The sequence below is a fragment of the Melozone crissalis genome, unplaced genomic scaffold (genome assembly GCF_028551555.1).
Source record: "Melozone crissalis strain CALT ecotype California unplaced genomic scaffold, PUWL_Pcris_2 ptg000063l_1, whole genome shotgun sequence".
Lineage (NCBI taxonomy): Eukaryota > Metazoa > Chordata > Aves > Passeriformes > Passerellidae > Melozone > Melozone crissalis.
The window spans coordinates 4,999,683-5,025,040 of NW_026535841.1; the positions used below are offsets into that span (position 1 = coordinate 4,999,683).

Here is a 25,358-nt window from a genome sequence, read left to right on the forward strand (position 1 = left end):
AATTTTAGATCTACAGTTTTGTGGTGGTGGAAAAATGTCAGCAGCTCTAAGTGAGGTTATCTCCATGGTCCCCAGAGAAACTGGATCCATTTACTGAGTGCTGCAGTGAATGCACATGAGGGGGGGTCTCCCCCTCTCTCAAATTGCAGCCAGGGCCCAGTGGGGCTCAGCACCATCCCCTGGGGCTCAGCACCACCAGTGTTAGACCCACTGAGGCACTGACTTGCCCTGCCCCACAGGCACCTCATCTGCCCTCTGTGAGCTTTTCTTTTTGGTGGTTGCAGGTGTCTGAGTCCAGGTTGTAATTCCCTTATTTGTGGTGAAGTTGCATCAAACCCCTTCATTAGGGAGATGTGTTTTCCACTTTAAATGCAGTTTGGGCTGCAGGGAACAAGCATCAGGCAGTCTGTTCTCTCCCTGGAGTGTGTGGGAGCAGCACTGAACTGGCAGTTTTAAGTTTAGCCTGTGCTGCATTGGCAATGTGGGATCATCTTGTCCAAATTGCTGGTTTAGTTGTTGCCTTTAAATAGTTACTTGATGCTATTTTGGGTTAAAAGCTCCTGCAGGCAGTCAGTTCCCTCTCAAATTCCTCTTCCTTCTTCTGTGTAAATAATACTGTCCCCATTCTCTCTGATGGTCAAACAGGCCAAAATGGATAGATCAAGGGGGGACTTCTCAAAGTGGGAATTACCTGATATTATCATTGTGGTATTCATCATACTGATTGACAGATGTTTGAAGTCTTTCCTTGTTATGATTTCTATACACATCTTAAATTCCTTACAGGCTGAGCTTGTATAATTGTAAAATTTCAGCATTTGCAGGGTCTGAATCTTGACAAGTCTGAAACTAAAGCAATAATACAGCTTTGTAGAGGATTGGATTAGTGGTGTTAAACACAGGCTTTATTTCAATACCCTTGAAAGAATTCAAGTATCACAGTAATTACATGTTTTATGCATCTAGGTGATCATATTATGGATGCTTAAACAAATAATGAGGTAATTGCACAATTAAGAGTGGGACAAGGGTTTGCTCCCACCTCCAGACAGCAAATTCACTTTGCCAAATAAAAGCACCCAGGTCATCTGCCATGCTGCTGTCCAGCTTCAGAGACATTGAATATTTCAGCAGCACTACTAAACTTTTACACTTTCTTTCTTCTGTCTTGCAAGTGAGGTTATCTCCATGGTCTGACCAAATACATACCAGGGTGTGACTGCACAAAACTTCATTTTCCCCAAATAAAATACTGAAAGGACATTTGGGCTCTGGGCTGTCACTGAGAGCCCTGCAGAAAAGTCTCTTGTTCTTCCAGCTTTGGTAAAGGGATGTTACCTGAGAGAAAACAAAAACAGGTTGTGTGAGACCAGCTGTAAGTTACCTTGTGGGCAGGACACCTTGGCACGGAAGTGTTTATGCAGTTTACTCCATGTACAGGCTGCCTAAATATCCTGAGAAAGTCAGGGAAGCCTGACCTCCTGTAGGGAATTTCTCAAGGTGTGCAGTAACTCCAGAGTCAGGTCAGCCTCTGTGCTGCTTCTGGACCATAAATTGCACATTGTTTTACACAGATGGATACAGACATTTCTTTTAGTGCTCCCTATTATTGACTAGTATTTCTGAAAGTAAATGCAGCTATGGCAGGTTATTTTCTTCAGGTTAATTCAGGTGAGATTAAGAGATTTTTGTAACCAAGTCAATACCTGGTGGAGCCACAAAATATTCCTCTACTTTCTCTCTGGCGTTTTCTAGCAGTTCTTTGGTGCAGTTGCCTTCTGTCACATCATCTTCTCTGAGATACAGACACCTGAAGGACAAAGGTTACTGGTTGTCTTCAAGCTGTTGTGTGAATATGAGGTAGGAAGGGTGGCTTATCTCTAAATCTGGTGTTGGTCTCTTAAATAAACACTGACACAAGTACTGGAACATTCTGAAGCACCCAAAAATGGCACTGGCAGGCACTGGGGGTGCAGTGTGACAATTAAAACAGATTAAAGAACTGAAGTTCACCTTTGCTTTGCTCACACATAAAAATTACACAGCCAATGACAACTTTCCCCCACACAGAACCCCACGAGGATGTTTTGAGCAAAGGGGTCACATGCACGGTGATTCCCAGGGGGAAAAGGTGACAGAAACAAACATTTTGATGCATGAACAGATAAAAGGAGGCTGCTGTGATTCACCACCTGTCCTCCAGCACTGAATCCATGGGTTCCACGCCATCAGTATTCACTTCATGAAGCTGCTCAGCAAACTGGATCGCTTTCTGCAGCCGCTCCACGCCCTCTGCATCCCGGAAATCCACCAGGGCCAGGTGCTCCAGGTGCTGCAGCACTTCCACCGACACCTTCTGCTGTACAAAAGCATCAATACGGACAAAACAGTCAAAACCCAGCAAGTTTAATAGTGGTACATTCTTTTAATTACAAACTTGTTGTGAGGGTACCCATTACTGAGTTCAGCAGGTTTTCATTAGAAGGCACAAAATGGCCAACAATCTCTTGGTACAAAGTCTTTTAAGACTAAACTATCCAATTAAGAGCTGACACCTGGATTATTTTCCCTTTTAACCCAATAACTGATCCCAAAGAGCTGCAATGCAGACTTTTCTGCCCAATTACAATCTGCCACCCAAACCCATGAAGAAGAAGGAAGAAGCCGCATGAAGAAGAAACCCAGGACAGCACCCTGGGCCCTCCATCTCGCTTCCATCCACAACATACTAAAAATCCCAAAACACAAATTTCTCACCAAGTGATACACCTACACTACTCTCTATAATTTATTTTACAGTTTTGTGGGTTCTAGTCTATCTTGAAGTCTAGGAAACTTTCTCCATGAATGAGGGTCAAAGTCAGAGCTCCCCTGGGGGTCAGGGCACCCCAGAGCAGACAGAAATACTCCCACCGCTCTGGGTTTCCACACTTGTTACACGTCAAAAACGGAGTTTACAAAGAATCCTAAAATCGTTACGGCTGGAAAAGGCCTTTAAGGTCAGCAAATGCAGGCACCCGCTGATCGCTGTCCCTCTCTGGGGCGATTAACGGGCGTTGTATCCCGTGCCCGCCTCGCGGGGGGCGGAGCGGCGGTGCCCGAGCGGTGTCTGCGGTGTTACCCGGAGCGGTGCCTGCGGCCGGTGCTCGCTGTGCCCGCTGTGTCCCCGGTGCTCCCGGTGCCGGCGGCCGCTCCCCGGTGCCCGCGGGAGGCCCCGCCCGGCGCGGAGCCAGGCCCCGAGGAGCAGCGCGCGCATCGCCGCCGCCTCCCGGGCCCGCCGGATGTGCGTCAGTGGCGGCGCGCCCGGCCCGGCCCGGCCCGGCCCGTCCGGCGCGGCCGCCGCGATGAACAGCGTGGGCGAGGCGTGCACCGAGCTGAAGCGCGAGTACGACCAGTGCTTCAACCGCTGGTTCGCAGAGAAGTTCCTCAAGGGCGACAGCGCCGGCGACCCCTGCGGGCAGCTCTTCAAGCGCTACCAGCTCTGCGTGCAGGTGCGTCCGGGCCGGCCCTCACTCCCTGGCCCGAGCGTCCTTCCCCGCGCTGATCCCTCCCAGCGCCGGCCCGCTGCCCCCGGCAGCCTCAGGCCTCACACAGACCCCCACACGCAGCGCTGGGCTTGTCCCGCCCCGTGTCTGTCGGCCATGGCATGAATATTTTACAGGCGTTTCCTATTTTTATTGTACATTTCTTAAGGCGGATCTGTAGAGGCTGCAGCGCGTTTCTGTTAGAGCGACTGTAGCTCAGTGAGTTCTCAGTACATCCTTCAGCAGCATTGAAACTTTATTCAAACCAGCAACTTTAACATTGAAACTTTATTCAAACTAGCTCTTAAGACTACTTTTTCTAGATCACTTGTTTTTTTTAGATGATTTCTATTCAGGCAACAAGCCATAGGACAAGAGGTTACAGATTTAAGCTGCACCGGGGAGGTTTAGGTTGGGCTTTAGGAGGAGTTTTTTCACAGAAGGGGTGATCAGATGTTGGAATGGGCTGCCCAGGGAGCTGTAGGCAGTGTTTAAGGAGAGCCTGGGCATGGCCTTGGTCTGGTATTACTCATGGGCCACAGGTTGGACTGGATGATCTCACAGGTGTTTTACAGCCTCACTGATTTTGTGGTTCTCTGTTTTGTACCAAAGGTAACATCATGAAGGCCTATAAAGAAGTTCTGAATTTAATTATTTGGTGTTCTTCTTTTCAGAAAGCAATCAAAGAAAAGGACATACCCATTGAGGGTCTGGAGTTCATGGGCCCAAGTAAAGGAAAAACTGAGAACTCCTCCTGATGTTGGCAGTATGGGTGGAGTCACCAACCGCAGCCTTTGGACTAAGCACCAACACCAGGTGTGCCACAGGTGCCACCAGGAGAAGACCTTTGTTAACTGCTTTTTAGGAAGTGATGGCTGTTCTCTGCTTATGAAAACAAACAGCTAAAAGAAAAAAAAAACTAGATAATGTGGTAACTGCTGCCTCCTTGCCAGTGAAACTTGGTGGTGGTTCAGCATCTGACAGCTTAAAAATCCATGTGAGCTTCCTACTGAATGTACTCTGCAGTGGGGAATGCTGGATGGGTTCTCTGTGACTGATTTCTTTTGCTTATTTATATAACACTTGAAAGTGTTTAAAAAGAATATGAAGGGGGTTGATGTACTTGCTATCATCTCTATGCTGCTGAATTTTGGTGAATTAGTTTCATGTAATGCTGAAGGGCTTAAGCACTGTTTTGTGTCAGCTGCAGAGATGGTTTAAGAGCACTAGTGGACCTGCAACAGCTTGGCTAAAATAAATACCACCAGGTTTATTTTGTTCAAGTAGGTAACTGTGCAGTAGAGACTGATTGTGCCCCCTGGGAGGGATGGAAGTGCCTGATCAGCCCCTGAGGAGAAGACTTTTAATGCAGAGGCTACTTCAGCCTTTCCTGAGGTACTGACACATCCATGAACTTGGAATTCTCTCTCCTTTAGCATTACACATCAAACACAGGTGGTTTGATCCTCACCAGGGATGGGGCAAAGCTTGCCCTTCTCCTTACACCAACACAGGGGAAAAAGATATTATGGACTGGGGACAAAAGATAACGTCATAATTCTGGAATTACAGTGAGGAAAAAAAGAAAGCTTCACTCTCTGCTTTTAATTACTACTAAGTATTTAATGATTATACTTAAAGCAAAACTAAAAAGGTGTAGTTCTCCAACATCATAGCTGGCCTGTCTGCAGCACAGCCCTTCACAGAGCCCAGACCCTGAGTCCTTGTGCAGAGGATCAGGAGCTGCTGCAGCCTGAGGCTGTTGTTCCTGTGCCAGTCAGAGCCAGGTGAGCCACACTCCTTCTCAGGTGCAGAGAGCTCCTGCAGTGTCAGCACAGGGCTTAAATACAGCACTGAAAAACCAGGCTGTTGGCAAAGTGCAGCAGGTCTGAGGGAAGGATCTATAAATAGCATTTTGGAGATGGCTGACTCTGTAGCTTTTCTTTTTTAAGGAATAACACACAAAACCAGTTTGCTTTTCTACGATCTTCATGTAGGGGTAAATGTAATGTGACTTTGTCAGCTTTAGAACAACTGTGCCCTTCAGTGCCTTGTACTTTCAACACAGGAAAACCTCTCTCAGCAATCTTTTACTGGTAAGACAAAAAAATCCCATGGAAACATGGTGAAGGGCATCCTGCAGTGCCACTGTGAGATTCTCTCTGCCATCCATCACTCCTTTCCACAGCAAGATGCCAAAGCAGCTGCTGTGTTCTGCCTTTTGGGAAGAACCACATTAATGACAGTGAGATAAAGCTCTGTTTCAGATTGTGCAAAAAACATAGAAGTTCTAGTAAGAACTGGAAAATGGTTGACTTGTAGTGAGCAAAACCTTGAAAATGAAAATTGTACTGGCTCAGGCTGGTGGCTCACTCATTCCTTCTGCTTCAGGCAGCTTCTGCATGGCACAGTAAATGCTATACAGACAAGCAGAACCAAAATTGTGTTTTCTTCTGCAAAACCTGTGTGAGAGACTTGGTACAGACTGCAACTTTATGGAAAGCAGAGTGGTGAGGAAAATACGTGCTGATGTACCTGAAAACTTGAGGACAGTGTGAAGGCAGAGCTTAGCTCAACATCTTTGCTGCCTCCCTGTGCAGAAGGGACCAAGAGAAAATCACCTTCATGACTGTTAATAAATATTGCAAGAGCTGATAATGGAGAATGTGCTTCAGTATATATTGAGTTTTAATGTACATATCTGTTGTTCTGGCTCTGAGTTTAGAGCCATCAGTTAAACCAGACATGAAGAACATGAAATTGTTTCATGTCCGATGCCAAATGCATTCCTGGTGTGTTATCAGACACAGGAACACATGTTACCATGCAGGCAGTCAAACCCCTTTGCTCCTGCACTCTGTCCTGGGGGAAATCTTCATGCTTTATGATGCTTTTTGCCAACACTGAACTGAAAAACTCCCAAAGGATTCAGGTAAACAAGTCAAATCCCAAATTCACGTTCAGAGTTGTTTATTTAAAGGGCCCCATCACAGGTACACACTGGGCCACAACACCACTCAGCTTCATCACAGAAGAAACACAGAGTTTCTGAAACTATGACCCCAGAAATGATGGCTCCCACTCGACATTCTGGTTCAGGACGGGGAGAGCCAAAGTTCTGGCTGTTGGCAGGATCTTGGTTTTAATCTTCATAACCAGTTGGGAGAGGGTTAACGTGGGGGTTGTGAAACAGAGTTTTATTCCCATCACCCCAGGGGAAACGCTGTTGAAAGAAGAAAGAAAATCAGCCAGTGGCAGCTTCTGAACAATCTCTACAAGCACCTGAAACCAAGAACAGTGCACACTCAAACATCAATTCTCCCAGGCAATTAATGACAGGACAGGAGGGAACAGCCTCAAGCTGTGCCACAGGAGGTTCAGGATGGACATCAGGAGGAATTTCTTCACAAAAAGGGTTGCTAAACATTGGGACAAACTGCTCAGGCTGCTGGGGTCACCATCCCTGGAGGTGTTTAGGTACAGACTGGATGCAGCACTTAGTGCCATGATCTGGCTGACAGGAGATCAGTCAAAGGGTGGACTCCATCTCAGAAGACTTTACCAACCTAAATGATTCTATGATCAGCTTGACAGGCTGAATTAGGCAAGCTGGCTCCCAGGATGTAGGGGAAGCAGGAGCTGGAAAACTCTTGTCTCCCTTGGCTGGGAGCCACAGTCTCTAAACAGCACAATCTTTGCTCTTAAACAAACACTGTGCTGTATTACGAGGACCCAAATTTTGAGTATTTTGGGATCTGTATGACTTTAAGTACAGCAGCTCTAGGACTGAAACATTTTTCAGCAATACATTAGGAGGATCACTCTGGGGTGAGAAGGCCGATGAATGTCATGGGCACTTCACCAGAGCTGTGACAAACCCTCACTGCCTCAGAAACAGCTGTGAGTTGGTATCACAGCCATCTCATGCGGCAGTCGAGAGAGGAAAAGGCGCTGTGGCAGTCTCGGAGGAGGCTCTGCAGCCCCTGGTGCAGGACAGGAGGGCCGTGACCCGGGCAGAGGTACCTTGGTCCGGATGCGGAGGTGCGAGTAGGGCACGAACTCGGGCCGCTCGTGCTCGTGCTCGTGCTGCGCCTTCAGGTAGCAGTTGAGCATGCACACGGCCACGCCGGGCAGTGCCACCACGAACGTCAGCGTCTTCCACAAGCGGGCTGGGCAGGGACAGCGGCATCAGAACCAGCACGGCTCCCGTCAGCGATACCGACCGCACACGCATTACCGCAATTAGCGCATTAACGGGGCGCTAATGAACCTGCGTCCCACGCTCCAACCCGTCTGTAACAGGGATCCCGGCTCATGGTTTAAGCCCCGGTTCAGGCCCCACCGACCTCCTGCCGTGCCCCGTTCCCGCAGCGAAGGGCATCGGCTGTCAAGGGCAGCGCCGCGCCGGCCGCGGGCCCCGGCTCCGCCCTCGCCCCGCAGAGCCCCGTTACCTCCGCCCTCCTCGTGTGCGGCGGCCGCCGCCAAGCCGCGCCCCGGCAGGGAGCGCGGGGCGGCGGCGCCGAGCAGCAGGCGGGACACCCGTCCGAGCGCCGCCATGTCCTCCTGTCCGCACGGCGGGACCGGAACCGGAACCGCGCCGGGCGGAACCGGCGGCAGCAGCGGCCGCGCTGACCTTGAGCGGGGCCGCCCGCGCGCATGCGCCGCCCTGCGCGGGAGGGGCGGGACGGTGACGTCAGCGCGGTGCGGGCTGAGGGGCGGCCCGGCGCCATCTTGGAGCTGAGGGCGGAGCTGGGGGAGCTCGGCGTGGGGGCGGTGACAGACACAGTGTGACAGGGACACTGTGACAGGGACACTCGCTTAGCTTGGAGCTGACCTCGGGGAGCATCGTGTCCGTCCTATGACCGAACGTTACCGTGTCAGCCAGACCATGGCGCATAGTATTTCCTTAAATGCCTCCCCGGACAGTGATTGCACCTCCTCCCTGAGCAGCCCATTCCAATGTCTGATCACACTTTCTGTGGAGAAATTACTCCTGATGTCACGCCTTAACCCACCCTGGTGCAGCTGGAGGCCGTTCTCTCCTGTCCTGTTGCTATTGCCTGGGAGAAGAGGCCGATCCTCACCTGCCTCCATCCTCCTGTCAGGTAGACAGTGATGAGCAGTTCAGAGAGTGCAAAGTCCTCGGGCTGTGGGGTCAGGGAGAGCGCTGGGGAGGTCCCAGGCATGAGGGGATCAAAGGGGCCCTCAAATGGTGCCCTTCTGTTACCACCAATGTGTTTTTAATTACATGGATTCCTGGCATGATTCTAATGAAATAATAACATCACTTGAATGAACACAAGATCTCCTAAAAAATTAATACAAATATGTAGGTTTTCCTTTAGTTCTTTATTGGGGCCTGGTTGTTGGCTGTTTGACTTTTGGACAGCACATTTTTCAGCACTTAAAACCCCACAGCAAAATGAGAGGATTCCCATGGTCCATATAGAAACTGTTACACTAAAAAAGCAAAGAAACTGAGGTTTTGGGAAGGATGATGGTAGGGGCTGGTATGAGAGGAATGACATGAGGGAATTGTGTTTTACTCCAAACAAGGCTTCTGTTGGAAGGAGGAGGTTGGTTGGTTGGTTGGTTGGTTGGTTGGTTGGTCATATGCACACCTTGGTCCCATGGAATTGGTCACTTCTCTGTTGCCAAGACCAAGGAATGCAGCCTGCCATGGCTGTGAGATGGTGGGGAGATGTGTTTGCTGCTGGGGAACAGGGTTTCTTTACCCATTTTCACTTGGAGCAGGGCTGGTGTCCACTTTACTGTGTGAGTGTAAGATGGCCAGAGCCTTGGAAAGCTCTTGTGAAACACCCCTTGACATAAAAATATTGCTCAGTTATTTACTTTATCTGGGCACTGTAAACTGTTAAAAGTTCTTTGGTTTCTTTGTTCTTCTCTTATTTTTTTTTAAATTACAATTACTTCTTCCAGTAATTTTGTATGATTTTATTTAATAAACAGTTTTGAGGACTGCTTTGTTTCCATACTGGAAGAAGTTGTTCCCAGGTACTGTGTGTACCTGCACAAGTGTTCTGTCACCATGGACAGGATGCATTTTGTACAAAACAGCCCTCAAACCACTGGGGCTTGCCATGTGCACACACACCTGCTCTGCTAAACCCACACTGGAGGGAGATTTTGCCTTTCCACACCTTCATGATTCAGGCTTATGAGATGTCTAACATATCAGACTTTTAATATGAAAAGAATTTGCATGTGGGGTTTTGGGGGAAACAGAAGATCTGAGAATTATTTGGTATAGTATTTCAGTGATGGAACTAAGTTCTGTATGCTAAAGCAAATTTGTAGCAGGAAGTGTATAAAAAAACTGCTTTTGTTTGTAGCAAAAAAAAAAAAACTTTAAGTAAGCAACAGAAGCTAATGTTTATGAACAAAAGAAAACAAAGAATCGGCAAAATAAGCAAACATTTGCCTAGGATGAGGGAAAATTCTCTCTAAAATAAAACAGGTTTGTGAGCTGTGCTGCTGCTGCATGTGTTAACATGTGAGTGTTAAGCAGGTGAGAGCAGCCAAGGTTTGCTTCTCCCAAGTTCTCCCTGACACCTTTACCCCTCTGACAGTCTGGAAAATGCCCTTTGGAGAAGGCACCTCCTAGCACAGCTCCCCAGGAGCTCACCCATGTAGCTCCAAGGGGCTCATGGAGACACCTGGAATGTTTGAAGTCTGTGCTGAAGCTGAGTGTGGCAGCAGGTTCATTACAGTCTGAGTGACACTGATTTAAAATGGGCCTGCCTTAGTCTTCATCATCCCAACAGCTGTGATTAATCTCTGTGTGAGCTGTATCAGGAGTCTGGTGGGTCTGATTCACATCTTTAAATGTAAATTAGGAGTGGCTGCTGGGAGACACAAAAGATTCCATAAGAATAATTTCTTTCAGCTGAGGGAAGACAGGCAGGTATTGAAAGAAACCTAGATATTTTAAGAGTATTGTGCATAATGTTTTGATGTAGTTGTGTGAAATGTGTTTAACTCTACGATATGTGCTGGTTTTATCACTGTGATGATTGCAGTCCTCCTGACAGCACGTGTTTGTACAAAGCTGTGTGGAAAATGAGGGAACAGTCAGCTCTGGCTCTGCAGCTCTGTCTGAGTTATTGACCCATGGCATGGGAAACCCTTTTGTACTTACCACTCTGCCCTGCAGAATGGGTTTCAGGTGGGGTTTTCCCCCAGGGAAAATCTGAGGGGCCTAGAGCTTGATTCAGAAAATAACTTATCACCTTTAAAAACGGCCTAAATCCCATATTTAGAGATCTCAGGTTGCTGTTGATATTTGCTGCCCTGAGATGTGCAGGATGTCTCTGCTTTGGCCCGTGCAACTGAAGAACGAGTCTGGACTCTGCACTTTTCGGTCTTGAGGTTGTTTATTAATTCTTATCTATAAAATTTTCTTTCTGCCCAGCTGAGATCTGCTTAGCAGGGCAGCCACAGGCACTCTGTGTTGTCCTTTTATACTACAAACTATGTTAACATATTTACACTTAATTCCCAATACCTATCACCTATGTTGGACAGTGCACTTCTACTCTAAACCAATCCCAAAGTGCCAACATCACTGCAGAAAATGAAGGAGGAGAAGGAAGAGAAGGAGGAGAAGGAGAAGGAGAAGCAGGAGAAGGAGAAACAGAAGAAGAAGAAGCAGAAGAAGAAGAAGAAGAAGAAGAAGAAGAAGAAAGGCTAGACATGCCCAAGTTCCTCCATCTTGTCCCCATAACCCCCATACCAAAAATCCTAAAATCTACATTTTCACCCTGTGATAATTCTATTTTTACACTATTCAAACCTCTGTGACTTTCAGGTCCTCATACAAAGTTGGCAACTTGCTCCAGGGGTCAAAATCAAATCCCCAGGTGTTCTGGGCTGTGTGCCAGGGTCTCCAAGCCCCCTGGTAGGGTCCTCAGCAACTCTGGACACCCGGAGGGATGTACTGAGTTCCAACATAGAGAAATTTTCATCAGGTACATTTTTACAAAAGATCCAGCATCCCAGGAACTTTTTGAGTGCAGAAATTCTACAGAGATAGCTCTGAAAAGGGAGGGGGAAAATAAATATAATATATGTATGTATGTCTATAAAGTGGCAGCAGGCAGTCCCACAGAGAAAGCTGAAAGCTGCTTCAGAGCAGTGGTGGGACAGGGGGAGGTCGGGCCAGGAGCTCCCTTGGCTGCCCAGTGCCAGTCCCGTGCTGGCCGTGCAGCAGTGCCATGTGACACTTTGGATCGCGTCACCGCTCTGTTTAGCACAATCTGAGCGATTGCAGGGAGCTGGTGGAGCTGGAGGTCAGTGGAGTTGATGAACTACAGTGAAAAGGAATTTTTGTCGTGTAAAAGCAAGCTCGGGTTTGCATGGGCTGTGCACAGAAATGTTGTGGGAGCAGAAAGCTTTGGCTTTCAGGTAACGGCCCTAAATTTAGTGAGTTTAGTGGCAATCCATGTACACCCTGATTCCGAATCAGAGGCCGCTTGCCAAAGACTCAAAGATTTCACTTCCTTTCCGATCCTTGTCCCAGCAGCAGCGGCGGGGGCAGAGGGGGGCAGAGGGGCGCAGGATGCAGCGGGGCCGGGAGGAGCGGGGCGGGAGCTGCCGCCCGCAGCAATGCCGGCCCGGCCCGCCTGGGGGCAAACTGCTGTCGCTGGAAACGCCTCCGTTCATCACGTCTGGGAACAGCAAACGCCTCTCTGGGACTGCAGGCTGTAATCTCATCCCCTGCGTTTTCGCGTGTTCAGGGCTCATCCCTCTCGAATAGCAATATTGCCTCCATCAGAGACTGCCTAACAAACGCGGAGTTCGTGCTGCAGAGATAGCGTCTGTGTCTCAAACTCCACAGAGTTTCTGGGGGCAAAAGTTTTCTTCATGTTCTCCCTGTAGTCCTGGAACGGCAGAAATCAATATTCTGACATCTGTAAATCCTTTGTTCCCCTTTTCACCAGGGCTTTATCAGCTTTGGGAGGGAGGGATAGGGGGAAGAGGGCGTTGAGAGAGCCATTGTCCCTTCTCTCGGGAATGATCTGGAACTACTATGCAAATCTTCATTTGAAGACCCTGGGAACTGGGGGAGGGCTTTAGCTGCGAGCTCAGTGGGAGGGGAGCTCTGAATCCCTGCTCACGCACTCCTGCCTAGTGCAAGGAGCTGGGAAGAGTCTTTTGAGCGAGCAGAAGAGACATTTTGTGCTTTGTGCGCTCCTGGGAGGCTTTGCACTCTTTATGTCTCCTGTTTTGTGCCTTTTTTCCTGCCTACTTCTAAATGTTTGCATAAGAATTGGGGGCGGGGGGGAGAGGTCCAAGAGCTGCGATTAGCAGTGGTGAAGTCCGAGGGGCGCAGGGTGCAGCACCTCTCCTGCCTCCCTCTCACACCCTGGGGTCTCCCACCAAACGGAGCAGCTGCAGTGCTTCTAACGCACCTACATTGCTGACATTAGCATGTGGCACAGGTTCAGCAAAGCAAATGATTCAGCTGGTCAGGAGTAGTGGAGTAGAGTAATTTGCAGTTCCGAAATTTTCACGTTGTAGCCAGGTCTTGTCATACAGGGCCAAAGCCCCAGAGAGCAGAACCTGCTCTGTGACACCCTGTGGGCTGTCCTGGCTTGGCTGCGAGCTCCGTGTCACCTGGTTTGTATTAGGGCAGAGCCACACGGACTGCCAACTTCCCTGGAAGTTATCCTGGGTCCTCCTAGGCTTCATGGAAGGGGAGATATCCTGGCCTGACTTGTAGCCATATGGATGAACAGGAGAGTGGGGCAGGGACAATTCAGATGCATATCGAGGCATTTTTGTGTTTATAACTACTGTAAAGGTAGTCACAGTCCTTTTGATTTCCTGACCTTCATTTTCAGGTCATCTGTCTCATCGTTATGTTTTCAAACTTTGAAGAGTTTAATGCTCCAGAAAACTAAAATTTACTTTTGAACAATGACAGCCCTGGAAAATGGAACACTACTCACTCTCTCTCCTGGATAGCTGAGAAGATGTGATCGCTTAAAAATCTCATTTTCTGTCAAAACTGCAGGAACACACCCCCTGATTCTGTGTTACCTCCCACGAAAGCCAAGCAGTGTAAACCGCTGGTGTTTGTCCTGCAGTGCTTCACTGCTGTGTGGGGGGAAGGTGCTCCACAAGCTTGGTCTCATATGCTCAGCTGGGTCTGAATCTGCTCTGGTTTTCCCTGTGGAACTCTAGCATGACTCAGCTGAGGGTGAAGCCCTGGAATGGTGCTGGCTGGAGCCAGCCTGGACATGGCCTCTGGCTGCTGTCAGTGCCCCCAGCACCTGTGCACGCTCCCTGCCCATGCAGATCTTTTCTCAGTGCACTTGTTTGCATCAGGGCCGGTGTGTGAATGCACATTCTTCTCACCCACGCCTCACATACGCATGCAAACACACATCCTCGAGTGCACACAGCCATTCCCTTTCTCTCATACACGTTTGTGCACATACACAGACCTTTTTGAAAGCTCCTGTTTTCAGAAAGGTTTTATTTATAGGTCCTGCCTGGTTGTGAATGTGAAAGAGAGAAAGCCCCTCAGAGGGTTCCTTTCATGTGTAAATCAGCCTAGGCTGAGAGCATTGGGGTCACTGAGAGGAGGATTTCACTCTTAATTACTCAGAGAGAAAGCAGGCAGGGGACTTTCTCAAACTAATAGGGCTGTTCTCTGCTGGGGAAATCAGCTTGAGACGCCCAAATTTCTCTTGCATCAGACTTGGGGCTCTGATTCACAGGGCTCTTCTGCCAGTAGCAAGAGCTGCCTATGTGGCACTCGGAACAAACAGTTCAGCTTCCAAACCAGCTTACTTATTAGAGATGGTTATGCTCACTCTACTAATTGGGTGTTCTTTGGAGACCAACAGAAGAGCTGACCCAGCTTGCTTTGGTTTTATGCTACTTTTATTGACAAAGATATTAGTCTGTGATAATGTGTCTGTGACTCCATCCTCAGTATTCTTTCTGACCTGAAAACTCACACTTCTGTGTGGCTGTCCAGATTAGTCCAGTGAGCAGAACTCTGAATTTGAACTTGAAACCAGCACTGAATTCCCAGTTCAGCCACCGAATGCCTTTGTGTCCTTAGCTGTGGAATGGAGTAATCTCTCTGGAATGGGGCTGTTAAGAACAAAAGTCAGTATGGATTGTGCTACTCTTGGAATAAGGCTGTGAATGCCAAGGTAAATGGGTGTGTCTGAAGAGATGTGTCTTTTTCCTGGGTTGCAATACAAGAACGGGGATTCCTCTGCTGAAGTAGAATTGTCACCCTTCATCTCTGGCCATAAAACTGAGTCTGGAAATCTACTGCAGAGGTGAGAACTCCCAGTCACAAGGCACTGAGTTGTCCAGAGGGACTTCAGGGCCTGCTTGGGCCACCACACACTAACAGAAAGTGTAGCTGTCAGCAGCTGCAGGGAAGAAATCTGTGTTAAGTGCATACTCATACAAGCATGTGAGTGTGCACTTACATGTTTTAACTCCCCTTGACAAAATTTACACTTTCTCATCTGTCCCTCCTTTTCATATGTGGCCTCTTCTTTTCGGAATGGGAAATGAATGCATTGAGAGCTGAACATTCCCAGCCCATGCACAAATAGCCTCGTGGGAGCCTTGATTCAGGATTCTTGGAGCTGTCTTAGTTCAGCTTGCCTGGGAAGGTGGAGGGGTTTGTCTGGAGCACCTGTTTGAAGATGTTGGCCCATAGTGGTGGGAGCCATGGGCAGATGAGGTCAGCAGTCTGAAGTATCTGCAAAGGTCAGAGGGAAATGAATGGGTCATTTCTTTTGCAAATGAAGAGCTGCAGCCTGGAGCAGCCTTAGCAGAGCCCAGCATGTGGGTCCAGGCTGTTCCTTTTATGACCTGATGGAAATGGGGCCCAAAAGGACTTCCCTGATGGAGTTCTGTCTCCATTAAACAGCCTTTGTTATCTTTTCCTCCTGCAGCATGCACTGGGTATAGAGCAGGGATTGGGGGTTATCCTGGCTACCAGCACACTCAAAAGAATGAAGGTTTTATGGCTGCGTAGAAATCCTTGGGCTGTAGGGTATCCTTATTGCCTGTCCAAGAGGAAAGTCTTGGTTTAAGATGTAGAACATATGGATATTTCTGCTTTAATGCTCCTTTTTACCCAGCCTACACTAAAATGAGTAAATCCAAGGGCTGCTTTAAAATAATGCACATAACTGACTAATGGATTAAAAAGCCTGGAATCTGTTCTTCATTCTGGTGGTAAGTTTTCAGTTACTCTGCAAAGCTCTGTGAATGCCTATGCCTCACTTTTTCTGCAAAACACTGAAGAGAGGAAGTCTTGTTTTTTGGGTTTTTTTTTGGTAACATCTTGAGGATTTGGGGTACAAGATACTTTATATATACAAAATATCACTGTTAGCACTGTCTGTCAGCGAAATCTCTTTTAGTCTACTTTTATGCAACGTTACTTTCTCTGAATTGTTGATTTAGAATTAATTTTAATGTTATATAAACAATGTCAGTTCTCTCTTGCCATTTGCTATTTTGCTTCTTTGCAGACCCCGGGGAACTCCTTCAGCTGTGACATTGTAATGGGAGGTGGAGACACCTCGAGGAGAAGGTCGAGACAGACAACAGCAATTACAGTCAACAACATCCTGACTCGCCTCGATTACAGGTTTGTGTGTGATCTGTGCACGCCATCTTTCCTGTGCACAGGTATTTGCAATGAGGCAGGACATGAAAATAACTGTCTCCTTTGTAGGAGCTCTAGGAGCAGCTTCCTGTTATTATCACTGTCTTTTCACAGCTTCAAACAGAGTAGGGCAAGGTGAGTGTTTTAAGGGAAGGCAGCTAAGGTTGGAGTCAGTGTACTCAGAGTTTTCCCTCACTGCTGTGATGTTACATCCATGACAAGCAGCTAGAAGTTAGAACAGTCCTAGGACTGCCAGAACTTACAATAAAGGGAAACCTGAACTTATGTTTAAATTTTACTTCTCAAACTCTGCTGTGTATTAAGGGTTGTTTTTTATGGCTTTCATCTCTATTTTCCTTTAGAAACCTCGGAAGAACTGTACACCCTTCAAATCTGTGTTGATGTGTTTTAAATGTATGATATGGAGCACATCCACTCTCAGCAGGTTGCAGGAAGGGGCCATAAAATCATAACACATCTTTGGAGGGGTAAGCTTGTTCTTTGTTTCCTAGAAGCATCAGCTGGGTTTACACCACTTCATGTAGGGAGAGCTGCAGGACGAGATGAATGTTCCTGAGGTCTCAGAGACAATTTCATGTTTGGGGTAAGGCTGAGGTTGGCTGAGGAGCCTCTGTTCAGGCAGTAATTTGACAGCAGATATGGGCACACAGTAGTGCAGGCTCTGGAAATCACAGAAGCCTGCTGAGTTATTGTGAGCTGGAGGAGCTTTGCTGTTTGTGGGCACATGGCTCTGCCTGCCTCACATGGTGCAGACATAACTGAGACATAAAGGAGGCTGGCAAATTGCAGAACAGAGATAGAAGGGGGAACAGAGGGCTGAAGAAGAAAAGTTAAGAGTTTGTAGACAATGGGCTCAAGCCTAGTTGTGAATTCCTAGCAGGTTCTTGGTCTTTAAATGAAAATGTTTGTCAAGTAACATACTGATTTAATGTGGGAATTGGATAGATATCTGCAAAGGTTTTGTGGTTTTTGGTGTGATTACAAGAGATTTAACAGAGAAAGCAGTTTTACTTTCTCCCAAGGCATGGATTTGTTCATGTACCAAAACTACACAGGGCAGGCAGTATAGATGACAGCACACAAAACATATAATGTTTTACAGATTTGGACTGATTGCAAATAAGGCATGCAATGTGATTTCCTTCTGGTAGTGTCTGACCATACCATCAACAGCATTGGTGAGTTATCCAGGGCCTTGCATCAGCTGCACTTTGCTACACCTGGCTGCTGCCTGTGTCCCCTGTGCCACAGACCCACTCCTCTTTTCCCTGGGCAATGCACCTGGCATTTCCATCCTGAGCAGCACCTTTCTTTTCCCTTCTTTATGTCCTGTCACTGCACTGGGACCTCAGTGTCACCATGTAGAGCCTTGGCTGTACTCAGCAGTGGCTGTGATCAGGCTGCAGGTCTGTGCTGTGCCTGTCACCAAACTGCTGGGACAGATGTATTCCACAGAGCACAGCCAGCAGCTCTGTCTGGGCTCTGTGTAACCCTTTTTGGTGCCTGTCAGGAATGTAACAGGCTTGGTAGGCAGTCTCACTACCACACCTCCAGCTGATGCACAGGCTTGTAGTGTTTTTAGATTGGACCCTCATTTCAAATTTTTTTTAATTTGTTTTGTTTTTTAAACTTTCAAAAGCTTTTTATCAGACCCTGAACCATTCCTATGGTGAGTTAGTAAGGACTCCCAAGTTTTTGATAGATATGTGCAGAAAGTAGCTACAGGGTTGGTCGTTCCTGTAAATCATTGGACTCTTCATAAATTTAATTCTGGGCTTTTCCTTAAAAGCCCTGTCCCAAAGTGGACACAAGACAATGGACACCAGCAGGCACAGCTCCCAGTGACTGGGATATTGTCACTTATCCAAAAGCCTGGTGGGAGGAGCAGACATTAGGTCTGAATTCATCCTGGCAGGGAGATTTGGCTGAGAGAGAAGGAAAAGAAGGTCAAAGGCAGCTCCAAGGAAACGGCTTTGGTTTAAAATGTTTCATTAGAGTTTTCACACTGGAAATATAAAGTACAAGAATACAATTACTTGGCAGAGAAGCCACATTTAGTAACAGTCCTGTGTACTTTCAGTGCTCTATATGGAAGGACACACAATATATCCCTGGCCACCTCAGCAAATGTATGGGCTTCTCTTCATAAATGTGGGTTTTTCCAAAATATTTTACATAATTTGGAAGGTTTTTAAATCAATATTGATAAAATATGTTCTTTTTTCAGTAGATCATTGCTCTCTACTGTATCCATGTAAACTTTGCAGGGCAGGGTGGCTTTTATCTGAGCAGTGTATCATGTCAGTGCAGCTGGGAACACTTTGGGGATGCTCACCTCATATTTTTTCCCTTTCCTTCTTTGATTTTTCCCAGTGTAACTCAATGAGATAATCACAGACACCCTTTTCTAAAGGGTTAGTCTTTCCTTATTGATTCAAGAAGTTGTCTTTTTAAAGACAGTTGTTATCTGCCACTTGGGTTTTGTTGCCTCAGGAAGTTTCACCTCTCCCTGCAGGCAGGGTTGGACTGATGCAGATACCTACAAGATCCGCCAGTGCAGGGCCATGGCAGATGTCACCTGTGAGGAGGCAGGAAGTGAGGTACCAGTGTGTCTTGTCTTTGTTCTTCTTTTGGGACACAGATTCACCAAAGAGCTGAGCAACTGAAATGCCACAGAGGAATATATGGTGTGAATGACCTTTTTTATGGGAAGCCAGGATTAGTTTACATTTGCATTTCTTCTGGTTTAAGTTATAAGCTAAAAATGTGGAAAGGCTTTGTCATTACATCTCAGTGGCAGTTTTCTTTATTTTGGCCTAGAAAGAAGGCTTTCCCAACAGACTGGCAAAACACAAGCACACATACAGTGCCCTGCAAAGGTAATTCCTTACCAGACCCTGAAACAGTTGAAGTGCAGATTGTCTGTCTTGCACACTGCTAACCTCTGTGGCATATTTGTACCCAGGTTCCTTTGTTAGCACCTGGAATAATTTTTATGTTCTCCCCTGGCTGTGCTGGGCAGTGTGCTGACAGGGCCCTGGGTGCACCAGCTGATTCTGCAACCTCCTACCCCTGTCCTACAGGTTTGGCTGCCTGTGTTTGAGGTCTGTCATGATACAGTGGAATGTAATCTGGGATCAGAGTGCTGGAGAAGAGCTGGGAGAAGCCAGCTGGAGCCTCCCCAGTTCCATGGGAGCCATGGCACAGAGCTGCCCTTGTCCTCAGTCCTCATGTGGGGTGGGCTGTAAGGCTGTTTGTGCCTGGCTGTGGCTGATCCTGACTTGACTCCCTGGCTTTGCTTCAGACCCGGCACTTCATCCCTGTGGGCTCACTGCTCTCCTGGCTCTATGTGGTCACTGTCACCAGACCTGCTCTGCTCTTCTTGCTTGGTCACTGTGTCTGTGTGCCCCTTTACCCAAGTCCCTGCTGTCCCTGCTCACCTTTGCTCCTCAGGCTCCCCAAGCTCCTCTGCAGCTGCTGCTCTGCCCAGCTCCTGGCATGGACCACAGCCCCTCCGAGTGCCTGAGACTCCTGGAGGAGATGGGCACTGACATGAGGCATTATTACAATGACAAAAGGAAGATGTGGCATTAGCTTTGCCTCCCTTCAGCTGCCTGAAAAGCCAAAGCGAAATCCCGGTCTGTCAGCAGGAGCCCGGAGAGCAGCCGGCAGGAGGAGCTCGCTGGACACGCCGCTGGATCGCTCCCAGGCACTCACAGACGCGTTTCAAGGGCATCGCGTTAGATCTGCCTTCTTGGGACTTTCTTGCAGACAAACCACCAACAGCACAAGGCAGAGCAAACTTCGTGGTATTGCAGCCGAGCAGCCCCAGTGATTTATACTAAACGTGTTTTAGACTTTTCTCAGCTTGTTTCTCCCACCATCGTGCTTTTACCTTTTACCTTAGTTTAGATACTTAAGGTGTTCAGGAAGATACTGAGGATGCCTTTTAGTCCCTAGAAGCAGCCAAGTATTTTATTTTCCAAGAAAGTTAGTGAAAGATTTCTTGGACAGCATCCTAACCACGGAGTAAAGAATTCAAAAACAATGTTTGTCTTAGCATAGGAAGATATCCTCCTGGAGTCCTCATGACCTCTGAGGGGACCTCCAAGCAAAAAGCTCTGAAATGTATCAGTACCACTCTGAGTATTGGCTTGACAAAGTTATTCAGTTATTCAAGCGCTTCTGCCTCCCTGTATACAGTTCACCTTTGTCCTCGATGAGAAGCGGGCACAGAGGACAGTTGTAGCTCTTTTGCACAACACAGTGTTCTCATTAGTTAGGTGCAAAGTGTCACTCTGCTTCTTAGGGCCAATCCTGCAGCCCTAAATTTCACAACCCCCATGGTCGTGCGTCTGCACCACCTTTAAAAATAATTAAGATTTTTTTTTTTTAAGTTAGTGAATTCTTTGCTTTTGTAACTCTGTTCCTCATTTAGTTACTAAATGGGAGCTGGTTGCCTTCTGGTCCTGAATGTTGCTGTAATAATTATTTTGATTCTGAATGTGCCAGAAACTATTCTAATGCATATCAGTGTAAATTAAGTCAATAGAGATTCTTCAAATTTATCCTGGTGTTCAAGAGAATGGAATTCATGCACTTCAATTTACAGCTTATTAAGTGATCAGAATTAATGAACTTGCAGTGACCTTTTCTCTTCTTGTTTACACGTTTTCTTCCTATTCACTCATAATGTACATGATTTAGAAAACGCAGAGAGTTGAAAAGGCAGCGTGTGGGTCAGATATGTCCCATGGAGCACAGCATTGTGCTTCAGGCTTTAATCATATTTTCAAAGCTGAATTGTAGAAATGGCACCTCTGTTGATGCTCAGAAACACAGCTTGATTTTTAGAACCCTCTTTGCATTCTGAAAGCTAGAAAAACATTTGGACTAAGGAACAGGGAAGGTGTTCTTCAGAGTCACTGGAGTTTAATAGATGCTGAACAATTCCTCCTTTTTTTTTGAGAATTATTTTTCAGTGTAGTACCCTATTTCAGCCTGGAGGTTGGGAATAATACAAACCATTGGATCAGTCTTTCCTTTTATTCTGAGATTTGGAAATCACTTGGGATGTCACCAAGAAAACCTCACATAAACCCTCTTTTTCCAAAGACCAACTGAACATTATTGCACTGTGATTCAGTTCAGTGTTTGAATGATGAAAGTTTCCCTTTGATTTTCATTATGTCTAAGGCTAAACTTATGAGGCTGTGTGCCCATCTGGTCATTGTTTCTCTCTGACTTTAAATGCTTCATCTGATCATCTACAAAAATTTCAGTGGCTTTCTATCATTACTGTGAGAGACAACATCACTGATTTGTGGAAATACTAGGAAATCAAAAAGGGAGACTTATGAAGCAGCAGTGATTTAGGTACCACTGCACTTGAAGGTGTGAAGCAAGTGGGTGATAGCTCTTGCATACCAATACCTTTATCTCATCTCTGTCTATTATTCTAGAAAAGTTACATGAGCACCCAGAAAGATCTGTCACCAGATAAATACAGGGCCTGTACCCTAAGTTAGAAGGAGAAAGAAACCCTGATGTGAAGGAGTTAAGGGTGCTCTGCTAGAGGAGTAATGTACACATGCACAGGAACACTGACACTGACATTTAGAGAACCCATTTACTCAGGGAGTGGAGGTAGATGGGGCATTAAAATGCTATTGTAAGAGAGAATAAGGGATTCCTGAAGAGGAAAACGCTGCTATTGCAGCAACACATACACAGCCTGCTTGAGGGCATGCACGTGCCCCAGACATTGCCAGGGGAGCTGAGGAGCTTGGGAAGGTGGCATATGAGGAGCATGTACAGGGGGTTTGTGTGGCTTATGGAATAAATCCCTGTATGGGAGAGCAAAACCTTCAAGGGAGTGGCTGTAGATAATAAACTGCCCACAAGAAATGAGAAATTGAGGGCAGGCAGCCACCTCACCCTGAGCAGCTCTGCTGATGGCTGTGGAGAGTGAGGAGGACCATGGCAGCAGGTGGGAAAGAGGTTTCAAGCCATTGTGTGCTGGTTCTGGCCGTGTATGACTTGCTAGAAACCAGAGAAACTGGTTGGTAACTCAAGCAGGCCAACATGAAGCCCAGGGCTGGACAGAGCTCCCCGGGGAGCCACACAAGTCACTGACCCTGAACGTGGTCCCTGCAGAGAGCTGGAGCTGCTCCCCTCTGTGCTGGGCAGAGGTGCTGCCTCTCAGGGGCTACGGGCACTCCCTGTGCCTGAGGGTACCATGCAGAGACAGCCCCTGGAAGCTGATGTGTTCCTAATTCTTCACCTCTTCTGGCTCATGTACTTGCATACCAATGTTAAAAGATGAGAGACACTCAAAGGCAAGCTTAGAGAAGTGACACAGTGCTCACTGAGGATTTGTAAAAATGGGGCAGGGAGGAGACCCCGTGGTTGCATCCAAGGAAGGCAGGGCATGCTGCATTCGCAGGACTCAGCTCAAAGTATAACTGACATAAAACTCCATTTGAAAAACAAACGTGTCTTAATATGAGTTTCAAGTACTGCTCTTTTTTTACTGAATTTGTTAACTTTTTTCTTCTTCCCTTCTTAGTGCTGAATATTCAAGCCCTCAAGACAACAACTTAACAACAGTGAGTATTTCCAAGTCCTGTTTCTTTAAAAAGTTCATAAAACTTGTCACAGTACCCTAGTAAAGCTCTTTCTGCTATGCTATCTAATCCAAAGTAGTTTGTATCAGATTTATGTTCTGGCAGCTCTGTGATAAACTTGGACTCTACCTCACTGCAAACACAAAAGATTACTTAAACTTGTTGTTATTGAATTTGAAGGACTCTTTTGTTTCATGGATCCACACCCTCGTACCAAGCCTGTGGTCCCCAATGGCTCTGTACCTTATACATTTACAAACTTAGGCAAACTGGAATGAAGACATTTCCAGCAGTGAGAATTTATTATTTTGGTAGATTTAGCCTGTTCTTTTTGTTAAAGTTGTGCATGTGAAAAAACACTGTAGGAGATAAAAAATATTGGAGAATTCAGAGGTCAGGTATTTTGACCAAAGGATCCTTGAGATGTGAAATTCAGGTTTTCCCTCTCTCACTTCAGTCTCCTTAAACCTGATGTCTCAATAAGGCTGCCCTGAAACTTTGGAACAACCTGGTGAAGTTCCCAGAGAAAAACAGTTATGCAGAAAATTAGCCGATTCTTGATTCCCCTGGTGTGAGGCCTTGCAAACTTGAGCCTGAAAACATAAAAGACAGAAACTGATGTCAGTCACACCCTCAACACAAAGATTATAGGTGTAACCAGAGGAAGAATTCATCACAAAATCTCTCTGATCTGAAGTCAAGCAGAGCTTTGGAAACAGCTGCCAAATACCCAAGGTCAGAGAGAGACCTCTCATCCCAGGGCCAGTTCATCACCTGTGTTGTCCCGGGCTCAAAGCTTGTTCTGTCCCCAGTTTGTGGAAGGAGGAAAGTTTACTGACATCCTTTGCAAAAATTGGAATGCTTTATTTGTATTTGTGCATTGTGTTTGGTGGGGTTTTTGGGTTTGTTTTGTTGTTGTTGTTTTTTTTTTAATGTTAAAATGAATCAACATTTGGTGAAGGAACAATAATATTTTTTCTATGACGACAGAAGAAAAAGGTATTTACTGTCTTCCCACTTCCAAGTGAGAAGTTCACCTTGCAACAGCAGAGGTACCTTGGGGTTGCAGCTAACAGTGATTAGCATCTCTAATAGTACAATGGTCTGTACTGTCTGACTGCCCCTGGAGCAAAAAATCAGTTCAATCATTTATAATTCATCTTTAAATTACTTGTCTTGAAAAGGCTGTCTATTACTGGTGTATGACCGTGCAGTGGTGTCTGTGTTGTTTCTCTGCTCATCACCATCACTATTTTATTTGTTTGTTGCCTGATTGCACTGACATTTGTAGGACAATAATGAAATTTGGGGGCTTTCTTCTAATGCTGTGTCCCAAACTGTACATGACTAGCTCAGTGGGACTCTGGTGCAGGTCACTCTGCATTACTCTGAGAGCTGCTGCAAGTCCAGGTGTGCACAGGCAGCAGGGACAGGCAGAGGACACAGTGAGCTTCTCTGCTGGGTTTTGGTTTCCAGCCCTGTGCTCTGTGCTGTTGTGTTGTGCTGTGAGAATCCTTCAGTTCTTCTTCCCTTTGGGTCTTTAATGCTAGCAGATGGAAATCCAGCTCAACTTTCAAAAACTCTGAATAATTTATTAAGAACAAAATTGTTGGGTCTGAGAGCTGGTTCCCTTCTCTTTTTCTTTCTCCTTTTCTCTCTGCAAACTGCCTTTCAAAACCAAAGTTTCTAATTACAGGTCAGGGAGGCAGGTTTAATCACACAGCAGAGCCCTTGATGCAGCATTAGAGAGTGTTATTTATATACCTGAATTAATAGGGATGCAGCATTTCAGTTGAGAAGAATAAGGTGGTTTTCAATTTCACTCTTTTTATGTGAAACAAACCACATCAGATTCACTGAGCTTTTTGACCTAAATTATTGGGATTCTGAGTAACTAGCAAGTAGCTGCTGTGCAGAGCTAGGGAAAAAAAAAGCAAGAATAGACAGAGAACTGCTTACATAGCAGAGGAATAACAGAAGCAGGATGTATTGGAAAAAGCTGTATTGGAATGGAAAGAGGGAGCCATTGGGAAAACTGAAAGGGTAGAAATGCACATATGCAATTGTCTATACCAAGGAAAACTTCTGGAGAGCGGTGGCATCCACAGAAACTGAAGGGCAATGTCAGTCTCTTGGCACCCACTTAAATACCTCAAAATATTATGGTACTTTTAGGGCCAAGAATAGGAGAGATGGAGGTGAAGCATGTGAGGGGTCCCTGTTGCAGGGAATGGGATCCCACCCCCCCACCTCATTTAGAGTCACCAGCAGCTTTTGCAGGGGGTATTTGTTCTGTAGTACTGGAAAGAAGTGGGGAATCCCAAACAGAATTGTCCATGCTGTGCTGGGAGCTCCAATGTGACTGTTTTACAGCCGCACAGAGATCCATTTACCCTGCCAGTTTGGATATCAAACTCACATTCACTATGGACTTTCCTCCAGCTTTATCCCTGTATCTAACTTGTATATTTTGGTTTCCTGCTTGGTTTCTGCTTAGAAAGTCCACAAAATTTT

General features: G+C 46.6%; 3 protein-coding genes across 4 annotated transcripts; 1 reads left to right on the forward strand and 2 right to left on the reverse strand.

Annotated features, from left to right (window-relative positions):
- Positions 1-1,215: 1,215 nt before the first annotated feature.
- GATC (glutamyl-tRNA amidotransferase subunit C) lies at positions 1,216-3,256 on the reverse strand. 2 transcript variants are annotated; one of them, XM_054288918.1, is made up of 4 exons: positions 3,122-3,256; positions 2,193-2,356; positions 1,707-1,810; positions 1,216-1,338 (listed from the first exon to the last, which is right to left on the reverse strand). In XM_054288918.1, the coding sequence occupies exons 1-4, from the start codon at positions 3,254-3,256 to the stop codon at positions 1,280-1,282; spliced, it is 462 nt and encodes a 153-aa protein (XP_054144893.1). In that variant the 3' UTR covers positions 1,216-1,279. The 2 variants fall into 2 exon arrangements, with proteins under 2 accessions (XP_054144893.1, XP_054144892.1); XM_054288917.1 differs by having other exon boundaries at positions 2,193-2,359.
- Positions 3,257-3,304: 48 nt separating this feature from the next.
- TRIAP1 (TP53 regulated inhibitor of apoptosis 1) lies at positions 3,305-4,561 on the forward strand. Its single transcript, XM_054288919.1, has 2 exons — positions 3,305-3,491; positions 4,199-4,561. The coding sequence occupies exons 1-2, from the start codon at positions 3,345-3,347 to the stop codon at positions 4,280-4,282; spliced, it is 231 nt and encodes a 76-aa protein (XP_054144894.1). The 5' UTR covers positions 3,305-3,344; the 3' UTR covers positions 4,283-4,561.
- Positions 4,562-6,477: 1,916 nt separating this feature from the next.
- Positions 6,478-8,096, reverse strand: LOC128945149 (cytochrome c oxidase subunit 6A1, mitochondrial). The gene is made up of 3 exons (XM_054288797.1): positions 7,976-8,096; positions 7,548-7,693; positions 6,478-6,747 (listed from the first exon to the last, which is right to left on the reverse strand). The coding sequence occupies exons 1-3, from the start codon at positions 8,079-8,081 to the stop codon at positions 6,667-6,669; spliced, it is 333 nt and encodes a 110-aa protein (XP_054144772.1). The 5' UTR covers positions 8,082-8,096; the 3' UTR covers positions 6,478-6,666.
- Between the last annotated feature and the right edge of the window lie 17,262 nt (positions 8,097-25,358).